At 38.4% G+C, this 15,845-nt stretch overlaps 1 protein-coding gene and 1 long non-coding RNA gene across 8 annotated transcripts in view; one reads left to right on the top strand and one right to left on the bottom strand.

Annotated features, from left to right (window-relative positions):
* Positions 1-15,845, top strand: part of tead1b (TEA domain family member 1b) — a 47,345-nt gene that overhangs the window by 28,050 nt on the left and 3,450 nt on the right. Inside the window, exons 4-14 of one of the 7 annotated variants that reach the window (XM_041936542.1) lie at positions 2,637-2,701; positions 4,996-5,058; positions 5,149-5,211; positions 7,357-7,368; positions 8,301-8,432; positions 8,686-8,732; positions 8,854-8,915; positions 10,032-10,156; positions 11,537-11,710; positions 14,196-14,336; positions 14,433-14,585. In XM_041936542.1, coding sequence (XP_041792476.1) covers positions 2,637-2,701; positions 4,996-5,058; positions 5,149-5,211; positions 7,357-7,368; positions 8,301-8,432; positions 8,686-8,732; positions 8,854-8,915; positions 10,032-10,156; positions 11,537-11,710; positions 14,196-14,336; positions 14,433-14,585 — 1,037 coding nt within the window. Of the gene's footprint in view, positions 1-2,636; positions 2,702-4,995; positions 5,212-7,356; positions 7,369-8,300; positions 8,433-8,685; positions 8,733-8,853; positions 8,916-10,031; positions 10,157-11,536; positions 11,711-14,195; positions 14,337-14,432; positions 14,586-15,845 lie in introns of all 7 variants that reach the window. The other 6 variants (XM_041938148.1, XM_041938966.1, XM_041937388.1 and 3 more) reach the window with 6 other exon arrangements.
* On the bottom strand, positions 9,257-14,697 carry LOC121610420. The gene is made up of 3 exons (XR_006007047.1): positions 14,607-14,697; positions 10,216-10,343; positions 9,257-10,129 (listed from the first exon to the last, which is right to left on the bottom strand). It is a non-coding gene; the product is annotated as an uncharacterized LOC121610420 (long non-coding RNA).

Genomic DNA, 15,845 nt, shown 5'->3' with positions numbered 1-15,845 from the left:
ATGTGTTACTGTTGCTGCAGAATGCTCACTGTCTGTGGATTAGATAAAATGATGTGCACAAGCTTTTCTTAATGCATGTGAACTTGATGTAAATGGAAGTAACATAAGAGGACAAAAATGGTCAGAATCTGAAATGTCTTGGCATCATGGAAAGAAGTTTATTTGGAAAGCAGATTTAAGTCTTACATAAACTCACAGTGAGAACAAATCAGAGTTAGCATCGCTAATAATAAAATCAACATATGCTCAACCTCAACAAGGCTAACTTTATTATATAAAAAACCTGCCTATATTATTTGTGGAAGGCAATTTCTTTATTAGTTTCAGGAAAAAATATAAATTTCAAGTTGTTTAGTCTTGAATGTCACATTTTTATCAGCAATTGTTGTTTTGCAGTGCAAACACTGGCCAGGAAAAAAATGCAGGCTAGCCAGGACCCATTGAGCTTTTTTTTTTCCAGCCTGGTGTAAAGAATGAATTATTCAACAGTAAGCAAGCTTTCAGCTGGCCATTTGTGTGCTTTGATCTAGGAATCAGGAGTTTGCATGAATGCCTGTATTGTCATCTTATGTTTCCACACTGTGTGAATTATTGAAAATAGTGCAGGCCCCCGCTTCATCTGGTGAAGTTTACACTGCAGGCACACTGGACAGGCAGGCTGGAATTGTAAATCCCCAGATGATGTTTATTTGTCCTGTGAGGTCACATGACTGGGTCCGCTCAGGCTGGCCTCGCCTAAATGTTGATGTTCAAACGAGCTTTGGGGTCAACCTTAAACAACTGCAGCTGAATGTCAAAGCCCAGCCCTCCCCTCCCCTCTCTACTCAGTGGAACAACAGAATGTGTAGGCGTGGCAGGCAGGCAGGCAGGTGCTGCAGGTATCATAGATCTCATATCGTTGACAAGTTTATACTCAGCTTTAATGTAAACTCACAGAGCTTTGATGAAAGCTATGATTGTACCCTTTACCGTGATGGTCAGGAGCCAATAAAGTTTTATATCACCCTGAAAAATGTGCTTTTCTTAAGCCAATTTTAATAAACTGAAACTATGATTAAAATCAGCACCAGTTTTTGGAAGGAATTATTTTGTAAGCTTTTCTTGCATCCATTCACCCTCTGTGATAGAAAACGGAATATTTTTGGATTTCGCGTTGTTGGCGGAGAAAAATAAGATCTTTTGAAGTCATCATGGAAAACTTACTTGTCAATATTTTCTGATATTTTCTGGACCAAACAGTTAAACAGATTAATTGTTAGTTGTCACTCTAATATCATAATAGGATTTCGGGGTTTTAATTCAACCTGCTGTACCCAGGCCAACCATGTTTTTCAGTGATCACAATGACTGTTAGCGCTAGCTTCTTTATGTTTCCATCATACAAGCATGCAACATGTTTCTTTTATACCTTTTGAGACGTCCTCTTGTGCTCTGTCACATTCTGCGATCCTGGTTGGAACAAGAAAAGACCTTTTCTTCTGATTACCTAAGATACAGCTCGTTAACACGCGCAGTACGTTGTGGTCCCATTGTGTCATGACAAAAGTAAGGCCTTTAATTGATAATGAAGTGACTGTAGAAAAATGCTTCATTATATTGATGGTTTGGTGCATTTCACACAGCAGTATTGTAGATCCATGGCATTGGTTGGCTACAGCTGGACACATAATTAGAGTGCCTCCTTACCTATAATTTGTGTAATAGTTTTGGTTGGCGGCATGTTATTACCATATGAAAGGGCTAAGCAGGGGTCATGTGCATTGCTACAGCAATTAGAGCAGAGCTGAGGGCAGAAGAATGTTTGGAGCTGTTGTTAATTGGAAATCTCTACAAAGCTATGCTTTAATTATAATTTAGTCAGAGCTGCACTGTTTTAAACCCAATATATTCAGTTGCCATTATTTTCTGTAATAGTATGAACAGCTAGGTCTGTTTCCTTTCAAAGCATCAGGCTTTGAAGAGAATGAGATTGAATTAGATTAATTTGAAAGGCTGTGCTGCTGTAGGTTTTTTTCATGCTAATGTAACATGGTGTTTTCACAGAGAGACTGAGTCTGGTTTGTTTAGGAGACATACATACCTTCTGATTTACATCCACTCAAAAACCTTATATTTTTTAGCTTTGTGTTTGATTTCATGACTACGTTACATTCATAGAAAACCCTGTGAATTAATGTATGATGACTGCTTAGAAAAGTTGTAATTCTGAATAAAGCCACGGAGCCAGTTGTAAATGTTCATCATACACAATTCATATTTTCAGATGCTCAAAAGTATTTGGTGACTTGTGGTTGAAAAAAAAAATCTGATTTTCTCACTTCCATTTTATGCATGAATGAATCACTCCAACATTTTGCATTCAGTCAGATTTTTCATAGGAAGACTCAACCAACTGTTGATATTAGGGGGAAAAAAAACTAAATCGATGAGCAAACAAAGTCTATATGACAGCCTACAGCTGAGGAATTATAGACGCTTTTACACACACACAGCTACAATCCTGACACCAGGATTTGTTTTTTTTCCCCTTGTTTTCTATATATTCCCACTCCTCCTTGGATATTCTGAGTTCATCTCTAAATGTGTTTTTGTTGTCGATATTTTAAAACACATTTTGTGTTTTCCTGTTCGCGCAGGTCGGAATGAGCTGATAGCCAGATACATCAAGCTTCGGACTGGGAAGACGAGGACTCGGAAGCAGGTAAGACAAGAGAGGAGACGTCTCTGTTGCATGAGCCTCAGAGGGCTGTCAAAATATGAATGTGTTGCCTTTGTTTCTGCAGTAGAGAAACAAAGATGGAGAATGACAATGCTTAGCTGTCCAGGAGACGTCTGAGGCTGAGAAGGCCCTTGTCACTGCTGTGTTGCATGAACAGATGTCCCTGAATTATGACACTCCCAAAATTGTCACTCTTACTTGCACTTAGTACACATATAAAAACTGTAATTGTAGTAGGTTTGTACTGGAGAAATTTGTTTTTTAATTTCCCACTTTTAAAAGCTTTTACATACAAGCTGTAAACCTTTCACTTAAAATTCAGCCTTTCCTTTTTTCTTTTTTTTTTACAATAGAGCAGTTACGTAATGCAGCATCATTGTCATTTGAAAGGAGAGCATCCACTGTAGCTGTGCCGTGCAAGTATTCCTCCTCATGACTAAATCATGGAGGTTGTGCACTTGGCCAGAGTGGAAGCCTTTATTAATAGAAAGGTGGGAGCCTTAATAGATTGGTGCATCTCTGATCAAAGAGAAAGTATTCGCTGCAGTCAGTGTTGGAGAGTGCATCCTGTCTTCTGCAGCACACAGTTGGCACTGCAGACACACAACTCTCACCACAGAGTTGAGCTCAGACTCCTGAATCAAACTGATACTCTATATCATGTAAATGCAGTATACCTCAGGGCTCTTTCTCTTGTGTATGTGTATCTCATAGGAAGTACTGCAATAAATCAGCGGATACAGTTGATTCTTGTATTCAAATGTCCTGATGATGCTTCAGTAACCCACTGACTGATCTTCCCACTAAACAGGAAATTCCCTGCATGACCACTGATTTGAGTCACAATGATAAACAAGCCAGTGTCTACAGCGACATTCGATCACTGTGTGTGCGTGAATTGATTAGTCTGGACCAGAAAGGCCGTGTGTTTTCTCTCTCTGTGACTCCTCTGCTCTACAGAGAATCATAGAGAGAGCAGAGCGAGTTGTTTATTCACATCCACACCAAGACATGCGCATCTATTTTTATTGTTACTTATGATGTGTGATGTGTGTGTAATTGCTGTGTTATTTATGTGAGGGCCAAAAGTAATAAGTATTTATGTTGGAGCTGAAATGGTAAATTGGTCAAGATTAAATTGATCAGCAACAATTTTGATAATCAAGTCATTGTAAAGTCACTTATTTGCAGAACATTTGTCAAAAAAGCTTAATCTTCTCAAATGCTGATTTTCACTTCTGTTTTCTGATATTAAACTTAAAACCTTTGGATTTTGAACTGTTGGTTGGACAGAACATGCCATTTGAATATGTCAACTTGGGCTTTAGGAAATTATGTCTGACATTTTGCAGTACTCTCTGACATTTATAGGCTAAACAATTAATCAATTAATTGAAAACAATCATAAATTTAATCGAAAATGAAAATAATTGTTAGTGGCAGCCCTCATTTTTCATTATCAGTTAATTTGATGATTATTCTCTTGATTGTTTTGTGTATAAATTGCTAGAAAATAGTGGGAAATGCCCAGTGTGTTTTTCCAGAGCCCAAGACAATGTCTTTAAATGTCTTGTGTCTTATGTCGGCTTTATAATAATATAAAACACAGAAAATAAAAGAGTTGCAGATTAATTTTCTGACAATCAATTAATAATTGTTTCAGCTCTGGATTATGTATCGACCTGCAAGGCAAGAAATTATGTAAATAAAATAAATATTTACCCAGTGAAAGCACTCGATGCTGCCCTTTCTGTTACATCACCCCATTTCTGTCAGAAAACTCACCTTGGGTGTGATTTGTGTGAAAAGTGTTGAAAGAGAATGTAAATCCACGACTCACACCTGTAATCAACATTACTCCTCTTTCAAACTGCTACTTGCACTGCTGAACGGTCCATGTGAGATATTAAATAATTTTGAACTGTGTTAACATCAGGGGTAAACTTGGCCAGTGAAATGCCTGCCCAGCTCCCATAAGAATACTAGACCAGCCAATTCTCATTCAGCACACAGCAGATCACATCTGGGTGCTCTTAATGTGTGCTAAAGGGGCCTGCATCCTCCTTAATCAGTTCACTTAAACGACAACAACACACAGCATAATGCTTTATTGGCTGTTAGCTTGGTGTGTGGTTTGGAGATGCTTCTGTCATGCACATTATTTCCTTCAAGTGTTTTTTTTTTTTTTTTTTTGAAACAAAGAAATGTATAATCCTTAATACTTTTTGGGTTTTGCTTGTTTTTTTTATTTTCCGTTTTCTCTTTTTTTAATGGAGGTGTCTAGTCACATACAGGTCTTAGCAAGAAAGAAAGTTCGAGAAATCCAAGCTGCCATTAAGGTACGTCTGGCTTTGCCCAGTTGCAGGGGGCTTTTCATTGCCATGGTTACAGGCTCTTCCTTTGTTTTCCTCCCCTCCCCTACCCCGCAGGTGTCTAGTCACATTCAGGTTCTTGCCAGAAGGAAATCTCGTGAGTTTCATTCCAAGCTAAAGGTATGCGCTTTTCTGCTTTTGGGCTTGTTGGTTGCTGTGCTTCTTAACTTCCTGTTTCCCGTGGCTACAGAGTGAATGCTTGGTGCTCTGACTCCCCCTAACCTAAATCCTCTGCTGACCAAAGTCTTTCTAACCACCCCCCCTTCTCAGTCCATCCCTCATCCATACTTTCATTTGCATTTATTCACTTTTCATGGACCTTTGCTTTGAGAGCAGCTGCTCATCATTTCCATGACTAAAAATAGTGACAACATATTGTTTTTTATTTCCATTAATAAAAATCATAAAATGGATTTACATGAAGTATGCCAAAGAAAGAATTATCCTAGTTGTCTTTTAATTATACAAGAGCCTGACAGATACTGGATTTTTGAGCCCGGGTTAAAAAATGTGCATATATTGGCCAATAACGTTCAAAAAATGTTGTAGTTTTTTAGAGTGGTACAGATACAGTATATACTGGGCTTAATGCTAACATGCTCACAATAACAGTGCTAATATGCTACTGTTAAGCAGGTGTAATGTTTACCTTCTTAACTGTGCCAGTCAAAATTTTGACCTGATAGATGAGAAGTCAGGGAATCAAACCAAACGGACCAAAGTAATTACAACTGCTCTTCAGGGAAACATGAGTGTGGGAACCAAATTTCAGAACAATCTGTCAGTAGTTGTTGAGATATTTCATTCAAAACTGTGCTATAGGAAAGGTCAGGTAGATCACTCAAGACAGTTGGGTTCATCCTGTGGGGGGCGTAAATGTTTCTACCAAATTTCATAGTAATGTATTTAAGATCTGTTGAGATATTTCAGTCTAAAGTGGTGGACCAACTGAATGACAATGCGATGCTGCTAGCTTGACCCTTTGCTAGAGAAAAGTATTTCTAAATAATGCCCAAAATATTCTTTGCAATTTCTTGTTTCCAATTGGCTTACATATACACCAATACCAGACATAATAAGCTAACACCAGCCAATAAAGCAGTCCGGTTTACTTACTGGTCAGGATCTAACTTTTGCTCTACATACAGTACATTTGTAATAATTTAGAGAAAAAACAAATCAGAGCGTGCAAACGTCGGGAAGCATGCTGGCATTGGCTGTTGGTGAGTGGCTGAGAGCTGAGGTCCGAGAAAATCGGACTGATGGCGGCTGGCTGCTGTCTGAAATGCCCTCTCTGCTGTCTTGTTCTCCCTTCAATCAGTTGATAACTCAGACTCTCACAGTGCCATGGCTGTCGGCCGCTTTCCTTCCTCCTAGTTCAGATGTCATTTCAGAGCGTTCTTGTCAGTTATTTCAGCAATAGTGAATCTGTTAAAATCACTGACGAAAGCTTTTCAGAATGGCAGATTAAAATGGGAGAAAAGCATTGTGAAAGAAGTAATCTTGTATAATATTGACCTGTAATTTAAGGTATTTTATGAAGTAATGCTTGTATATCAAAGGACACTCCGCCCATGTGCCATTTTCGTCTTTTCTTGGGGAGCTGACTATAGGTTTTGACTTTCACACTTTTGCTCCACTCAGTATTCAGCACGAATTAATGACCCCTCATTAATCTGTGTATGTGTGTGTGTGTGTGTGTGCGCGCGCACGCGTGTGTGCGTGCATGCATGTGTGTATATGAGAGAGAGAAACAGAACGAGTCAGATAGGCAGCTAGCCACATGAATGCCTGGTCTTTCAAGGGCACAGGCGGCTGTCTGAAGAAAAACAGACAGCTTTTGTATGAATCCCTGTCTTTTCTCATTTAAAGCAAATTAGAGTTCAGGGGCACAGAGAAATACAAGTGTGCCCTTCATTTAAGGGGGCATCAATGAAAACCTGCTGTTTCTGGTCTTGTCTTTGGCATTTTAGTGAAATAACAGTCATTGTGTTACTTATTAATTGTAGAGAGCAAGACCCCGAGACCGACCATAATTTGTGAATACATATTTCATAATCCTTTGTTATTCAGTGTTCATTACTTGTCTGATGTGTGGAGAGCACTTGTTATTCTCAAACTGAAGTATGTTTTTTTTTGATGATGTTTAGATTTGTAACACTAAGACCTTTTCATGCATAGCTCAGATTTTTAACAGTGTTAGTAATATTGGATTTCTCAGTAAAGTACAAAATGTACAATAAAACCATGTTTGCTTGCATTTAGGTTACAAGTATGGTAAGTATTTATTTTCTGTTTGTGACGCTGTTTCTGCCTTTATTAGGGGCTGCCTTGTCCTTCAGCTGCTAGTTTTGCATTTGTGCTCTTGCCATAGTGACACAATAGCTGCTGCCCAGTGTTTTATCCGTGTCTCTTGTGCTATCATACTATTATCACACTGTAGCTTGACTCTGCTCCACCAGCATCTGTTGCCAGCATGTGTACCTTTAAGCTTCTCCCACCAGTGAGTGTGCATGGGTTTGCAAGTATGTATGGGTTCCCCAAGTGGGCCCTCTGCTACAGTATTTACACTGAATTTAGCAGGTTCGGCGTGACTTTAAATAACTTTGTGAATGCAAATTAACAAATGAATTGGTCCAAAACAACTTACAATGTGTAGTGCACTTCTGCAGGCTTTTGTAGTTCTCTATAAATTACTATTCCATAAATTAAGCATGGCCATTTACAGCTGATGTAGATATATGCTCATTTCTAAACCTCTTGTCCAAAGATTTAAGAAAAGGAACTACCAGTAACTTGAGTGACAAAAGACTCTTAACCAAGTGGGATTTGTGTCCTTCAGTTTTACTTGAGAAATTCTTCAGCGTTTAGATGTGTTTTGATAAATGCAGCCTTGATAGAAGTGCTGCTGAATGAGTATTTTAGTGGAAGATTAGTCAACAAGCAAACTTTCATTTAAGTGCATACCTCTGCCAACCATTATGTATTGGAATTCAATTGCCATTGTTTGCCACATTCCTTTATAAAAGCCTACACTTAAATAGCAACCTAGATACATCTTCTTTTAACCTGCTTGCTGTTTACTGTTGTGAGAGAGGTCAGTGGTGCTTTCAGTGTGTTGTTTGGAGTCTGGTTGTTGCTACCTCTGCAACATGTCCCACCTCCCCCCTTCTGTGTGAGTGCTAAGCCTTTTGTGACTGCTGTTAAAGGACCAAGCAGTGAAGGACAAAGCGCTCCAGAGCATGGCCTCCATGTCCTCGGCTCAGATCGTCTCTGCCACGGCTATTCACAACAAGCTCGGGCTGCCAGGCATCCCGCGCCCAGCCTTCCCTGGAGCAGGGGTAAGACCCTCGTCGGCACCCCACTATTGATCCATCCTGTCCAGCTTCACCCAGTGCAGCCATGGGGACAACCACGCCGACACCCGGGCCAAATCACATTACACACCACAGCTTTGCACAACTGCCCCTATCAGATAAACACATGATCAAAAGGAGTGGTAGATAACCTCATCCACATGGAGCTAAGAGACATTTTGATCTTGTTGCTAACAGCTGCTCACAATTGGATGTTCTTTGCTGTCTATTTATCTAGTTATGGCAGGGTATGATATCGACTGGTCAGCCAGGATCCTCACAAGAGTAAGTATCATACTATGGTGTCAGAGAAGAGAACTTAACTCTCTTTAAGCAACAAATTCAATATATTGTGCTATGGAAATGGGTTTTTTTTTTCTAACGAGTCTGTCATTTTCTGTTCCAGTATAAAGCCTTTCACCCAGCAAGCCTATCCCATCCAGCCAGCAGTCACAACAGCCATTTCAAGTGAGAATGTACCGCTTACAAAACTTTATAGGCAACAGTACATTACATTTGTGAATCTCCAATCTTACTGTGAGAATTGGCTGATTATCTCGCTGTAAAACAAATATGTTGGATAGGGAGAGGTGAAAATACTTGGAGATAGCTACAACAATAAAAGGTGGTTGTGATACTTTGAACCTTCCTCCTCCATTTCCCCCAGAGCACCTTATCTACAGTGTAGCTCCAGGAGGGAGAAGGAGAGTTAATGTGGGGATTTGAGGATCTTGTTTGAGACCAAAATTAAATCAATTTCAGTAACAGCAGTTTTTAATCAGTTAAATCATTTTTTTTATTTAAGAGCTAGTTTATTTTTAGCTCTTTCAAACACTTAATGTTGCACAAATTTCAATCTGCAGAGAATCCTTTGATGCAACACATTCAGGAATATCTTCTTTCTCTTAAAACTTCTCATAAAAAATAGACGGAGAAAAAAAAAAGAAAATCCAACATCTGAATCACAAGTCGTGCACAGACAACTGTTTTTTTTCTTATCCATGTGTAGGATTGATCGTAAATTAGATGGCTGCTCCTGCATCAGAGTGAAAACAGAAATTATCTGATTTAATATCTGAAATCAAAACATCTGTTGTTACGCCATGTGATGGCATCTATTTTCAATTAAATCACAAGGCTATTATTGATTATACTTGAACACAAATCGGAAAACAAATGTTGAAAATAACTTGGTCATAAAAATTGATATTTTTCCCAGTTTCAGTTGTGTTTGTTATTTCTTTCTTGAATATTTTGTAGTTACTTACAAACATTTTGGAAATAAGAAAAAAATAATGAATGTGATGACATGTTATGTCTGACCAAAAAACTGGTCTCATGGTGTGCAGCTGTAATTTGCACATAAATAAGTAGAAATAATGAGAGCTGTTGCCAGTAATAACATCGGGACAACATAAACAAACCTGACTCTCAGCAGATGTCTCTAAAACCTCTGAAACAATATCTCTAACATGACATCAATTTTTGTTATAGTGTCTTAAAACTTAACGTATCCATGCTGTGCTGTAAAACAACCCACAGACAGGATGGATCTTTTATTGTTATGGTGTTGTGTTACTGCAGGTTACGAGCCCACAGCAGCTCCAGCTCCCACGGCACCAGCATGGCAGGGCCGTTCCATCGGTACATCCAAACTCCGATTGGTGGAGTTCTCCGCCTTCCTAGAGCAACAGAGGGACCCAGACTCAGTGAGTGGAGCATTATACTAAAGCATGAAATATCAGTATCTCATGGCGTTCGTTCCCACCTCTTATCATCCAGTCCTTTCCTCTATGAACACTGGGACATTTTCCCAGGCAGAGAGTCAGCTGAGAGGAGGCCAACACAAGCTGAGAGGGGAGAAGCCTGGCCTGTAGGGACACACAGCATGAAAACCTGCAGAAATAATGAGAGACTGTATATTAATCAGTTCCTTAAAAGGCATGCCAAAACTGTATTTCGCTGCAGCCTTCAGCTGAGTGAGACGATCCACAGACTCCCTCAGTGTGAGTTGACTAATCAGCGGCTCCAAGGCGGTGTCTCACACTTCTCACTTGCTTAGTTTTTTTTTTTTTTTTTTTTTTTTTTTAATGTTTGTCCACATTTTCCTGTGCACTTTCTTTTGGTATTAATACAACATGACAACAGCCATTAATCTTATATTCAGCTTAATGCCTGAAATTGTTGCATTTGCCCTTAAGGCTACATGCTGGAGAGGCTGCTCTGTGAGCTTTTAAACTGAAGTGCAGCACCACATGACGGGGTTTCATACAGTCACCACGAGTTCAGCGAACCTCTGAAAATCAAATGTTATTCTCTTTTTTTGCTGCCTCTCTTTCTGCTTTTCTGCTATGCATCGTGGGTTAGAGGTTTAATGGGCCATCATTTTATTCACTTTGTAAAACCAAATCCATATACTCTCAGTTAAAGAGTTAAAGGAATTGAGCAAACCTAAATATTACTATTTATAGCAAAACACTCACCTTTCATTCCATATTGTCAGTTTAGGTAGATTGTGGTTGCCATTGGAGCAGAAATATAGCTTTTCATGTTAATTATGCTCATCTACCAAATAACTAATTCACCATTGCCTAATTACCTAATTGAATATTTGGGATAGGTCTATCTTGGACAGAATTTGTGGTTTCACAGTTTTCTTGCCTATAATAAAGTCAAAACTTAAGCTTGTAGAATTTGGGTGAAGCAGTCTGGCATTCCCAGCTTAGTTTAATACAAATGAGGGGATCAGTTTGTTTTTGGCTTTAGTAGAGCAGAATGATGCTACCTAATTTGTACATCATAAAATAAAAAAAGCTGCCTAAAACCATGCCAAATAAAAAGCAATGTTGCATAAGGTTATTTCTCATCATCAGAGTGTGTTGTTACCAATGTAATTCTAACTACCATTTGCTTATTATGGAGGTTATTTGTCAGAACTGGTTTATATTATTTCAGTAAACCTTTCTGTGTTGATGATATCTGGATATTGGTATATGATACAACTTTTCTAAATCAAAATGATATAACCTGAAATAGAACACCATATTTTTAGGTATGTTTCTAAGACAATTTATGTATTATTTTTTCAGTACAACAAGCACCTATTTGTACATATCGGACAGACAAATCATTCCTACAGTGATGCCCTGCTGGAGTCGGTGGACATTCGTCAGATTTATGACAAATTCCCAGAGAAGAAAGGAGGGCTGAAGGAGCTGTATGGAAAAGGTCCCCAGAATTCCTTCTTCCTTATAAAATTCTGGGTGAGTAGAATTTGTCAGTCACATTGTTACAGCCTGATTGTATTTTACATGCATTAGTCTTAATATCATTGTGAATCCTGTTCAGTAAGGGTCTGTTCAGGTTCGTCTTTAGTGATTGGGTGTAATCAGTCCACACAGAGAAGACTGCTCTCTTAATGTTTGCAGATTGCACTCTGCTGTGTTTGGACTTGCATAGCAGGAGAGCTTTTGATCAAAGCACTCACTAATTCAATGTAATATCTCCAAACAATGGAGTGACCTGGTTGCACTCCTAATGGCTGTTTAAACATTGCATGTATTTCCTCCCTGATGCAAAATGCTAACTAGCGGCAGCCAACAAAGTAGGACCGTATGCACTTGGACCAAGTCCCCTCAAATTCCTTTTGAAGTGACCGGCCAATCTAAATTTCAAATGAAAGACAGAATCTGCACAATAATGAATGTATAACTGCTTTGCTTAATGAAGGAGGAGAATGTTGTACGAGGATGTCTCCTCTTTTTGTATCCATAATGAACAGGATGTTGAGGGCATAGAAAGGCTGCCCTCCAGGAACAGACCCGTTCAACCTTGTAAATCAGTCTTTTAACGTAACTTCATTTAATCCTATTTAGAATCTTCTTTCTAATATGGACACATTAACATGCGTGTTCAGATGTGGCTAGGATCTTCTCATTTGATATGCGATGTACATGTCTAATCTCCACAGCTCTCGATCAGACAGTGACAAAAAGATTCTTAATGTAGAGTTTAATTTGACATTTTTAGCTGCCACGTTTCAACCAAGTTCTGACTCCTGATAAAAGGCCAAGAACAGACATGTGTCTCAGTTCCATAGCACACACTGTATATACCACTGTACACAGTATGTACTACAAACACTGTATTCATCTGCCAAAATGCCACTGCTACTGTAATCAATATTCTTATAGTGACAATGTAGGAAATATTACCTTAATTTAATATGTCATGTGAAAGTATACAACCCTAGAAAAGCTTAACACAATAGTGCTATACCTGATATGTATCAAAAGCATAAAAGAAAAAGGTACATTTTTTCACTGTCACTCAAATAATGTTTCTAGAAAGCAGTGAGAGAGTGTAATCAGGACATATTATCCATACAAATACCTCTAGACCCAAGGATTTTCATACTAGGTTTATATCTAGCTAAGGATAACATAACAATAATAATAAACTATTTTTATAGCACCTTCCATGCAATAAATACTGCTCAAAGAAAATAAAAACAGGTATAGAAAATTAATGTAAAATAAGTTGGACAATACTATAAAGTTAAAAACTGCACATAGAACGCATAAATCAAGTAAAATACGAAGCATAAATCAAGTAAATTAAAAGTGCAGCAGTACATAAATGTACAAAGTACAAAAATGTATCAGGAAAAGTACATATCATGCTAAAGTGAAGAGATGAAAATATTTATTGAACTGGCTTCCCTGATATCTACAGGTAGTGTGTTCCAGAGCTTTGGGGTGTAATTGACAAATACTGCATCCCTGATTCTTGTGGCTGTTGCTGGAAACCTCTAATAAACCAGCAGGAGATGACTGCAGTGCTGATGTTGATGTCATCAGTCGTGATGGCAAATAGTGAACAAGGGATTTAGCAATGGGTTAAATTTCTGTTAAAATCAATGAAGACATTTATTGGAAAAAAACTTGATTATTAATCACAAAGGTATCCTATATCAGGCATCAAATGACAGTGTGAGAGCATTCATCACAAGGACACAAGCACGACTCCAAATGAATGATAATGTTTCTAAAAAAAGCAACTGTTTGCTAACACTAATGCCATATCAACTTAAAAGGTGATGACATATCAATGTTGTGTTCACTGCCTCCAAGAGGCCAAATCAGTTATAGCAGGTTTAACAAAGTTATTTCAGATCAAAGGCAGACCCAAATATTTTTGTAGACTTTTTTTAGTACACTTTATTTTGTAACTTTTGTGAACACAGTATGTGATCAACACCTACTTAGAATTAGCAGGCAGTAAAAAAATATTTTTTGTGTTTTCATGACATAGTCCACCAGAGAGCACTGACAAGTTTATTTTTCAAATGTAAAAGGTCCAGTTTATGTATTTAAGTCATTCTTCTTAAAAAAAAAAAAAAAAAAAATCTATATTGTTTGCTTTATCTGGAACAGTTCTTTGAGTTCTGTCATGGGATTATCTGCACTGTTGAGTAGATATGCAAAATAAACTCATGGGATAGCAACTGACTTGATTTTGTTAGCTTCAGTCAATAAAATGGCAAAAATCGTATTCCTATACCACTGCATTTTCCCAGCTTGGGATAAATAAAGTATATCTATCTATCTATCTATCTATCTATCTATCTATCTATCTATCTACCAACCATTATTTGACCATGGGACCCACTGTATTTGCCCATTTTTACCATGTTTGTTGTCCACATATTAATCTCCACCAAACTTTTTTTTTTTCTCTGGCTTCCAGGCTGACTTGAACTGCAACATTCAGGATGATACTGGATCTTTCTATGGAGTCACTAGTCAGTATGAGAGCTCAGAGAACATGACCATCACGTGTTCAACGAAGGTCTGCTCCTTTGGGAAGCAAGTGGTCGAGAAAGTTGAGGTATGAGGTCTTTCCATCCTACGAGTCAGAGCAAGTTACTGTTGAGTATTGCCCTTTATCCCACACTTTCATTAATTATTTCCTCTTTTTCCTCAGACTGAATATGCACGGTTTGAGAATGGACGCTTTGTCTACCGGATAAGCCGGTCTCCCATGTGTGAATACATGATCAACTTCATCCATAAGCTAAAACATCTGCCAGAGAAATATATGATGAACAGTGTGCTGGAGAACTTCACGATCTTATTGGTAATTAATCACCTCACTGACCTTGGTGGGCGAGGGCCCTCTGCAAGACTCTCATTCTTCTTCTTCTCTTTGCTGTCAGGGTGTGTTGGTGGCTCCAGCTGGCTTTATTTAAAAAAAAAAAAGGTGTGGGGGGTTGAACGGGCCTTCAGATGACTTCCTCTGGCTGGTCCTACATTGCTCTCATTCCACAGGGGATGAAACACAGTGTGTGAAGCCTCATTATCTGCAGGGGAAAAGGGAGGATAAGAGGGGGCAGGAACCCCTGTTATTAGCCATCACATGGGGTCTTAAAGGGTCATTCACCGCTACAGAGACAGCGAGAAATAAATAAAGGCATAGACTCGTATGTGGGGTTTTGCACGTAAAATAGCAACCAGGGCGCAAAAGCATCTTAAGGCTAAGATTATCACGAAATCCATCTTATGAATATTTTTAGGCTTAAGAAGTGTCCCAGAAGGATCATAAGAGGCTCTAAGAAATGATTGTAGATCAGTGAGTGCCTACTTCCTGTTCGAAGAAGGCCTTAAGAAGCTCTGAAATCTGCAGGAGGAACTCAAAGTAACGCAGTACAGTAAAGTTTTAACATTCCTCTTGATGAACTGCAGCTTTATATCTGTACTTTTATCCTGAAAGCTGTCTGTTGAGCAACGTTTAATGTAAAATGATGTTTAAATTTGAAAAAAGAAGACAAAAAACGAAACTGAACTATTAAGAAAACTTGAAAGGGAGACATGACAGATGAAAGCATTGGGTTTTTTTAATGCACTGGTCAGTTTTTTGGGCTATTTTGCTTCCAGAACATGTCTTCTGTCAAATGAGTGAAAAGAAAACATCCAGAATACAGATTTAGGAGTCGACTTTAGTTCAAATTTCACTTCTGGAAATCCATGCAAATAACCTCATATTTAACTAGATAACACATCATCTGCATATTGAAACGTACAGTTTAAGAAAACTTTGTCATACAAAATCATCTTCTTAATGTAAATAATCAACTGGGGATGTTTCATGGTGATATCTATTAGTAAAAAATGTTACCCTTTTCAACAATTGTTGAATTAATTGTAAGGCGGCCTTCACCAAGAAAGCAGTAATCATCATGATGACAGAGTCAAAGTAAAGGATCTTATCTTCTGCCTTGTAATATATTCATCTCTGACTGCACACTGAAGGATTTCACTTACAAAACATTTCTGTTGTGTCCTTCACCACATTTATGCTTTGTATTTTGTCACGGCCTTATAGACACAGATAAATATG

Source organism: Chelmon rostratus, chromosome 1 (genome assembly GCF_017976325.1).
Source record: "Chelmon rostratus isolate fCheRos1 chromosome 1, fCheRos1.pri, whole genome shotgun sequence".
Classification (NCBI taxonomy): Eukaryota; Metazoa; Chordata; class Actinopteri; order Chaetodontiformes; family Chaetodontidae; genus Chelmon; species Chelmon rostratus.
This window is presented reverse-complemented; position numbering and strand designations above follow the sequence as displayed.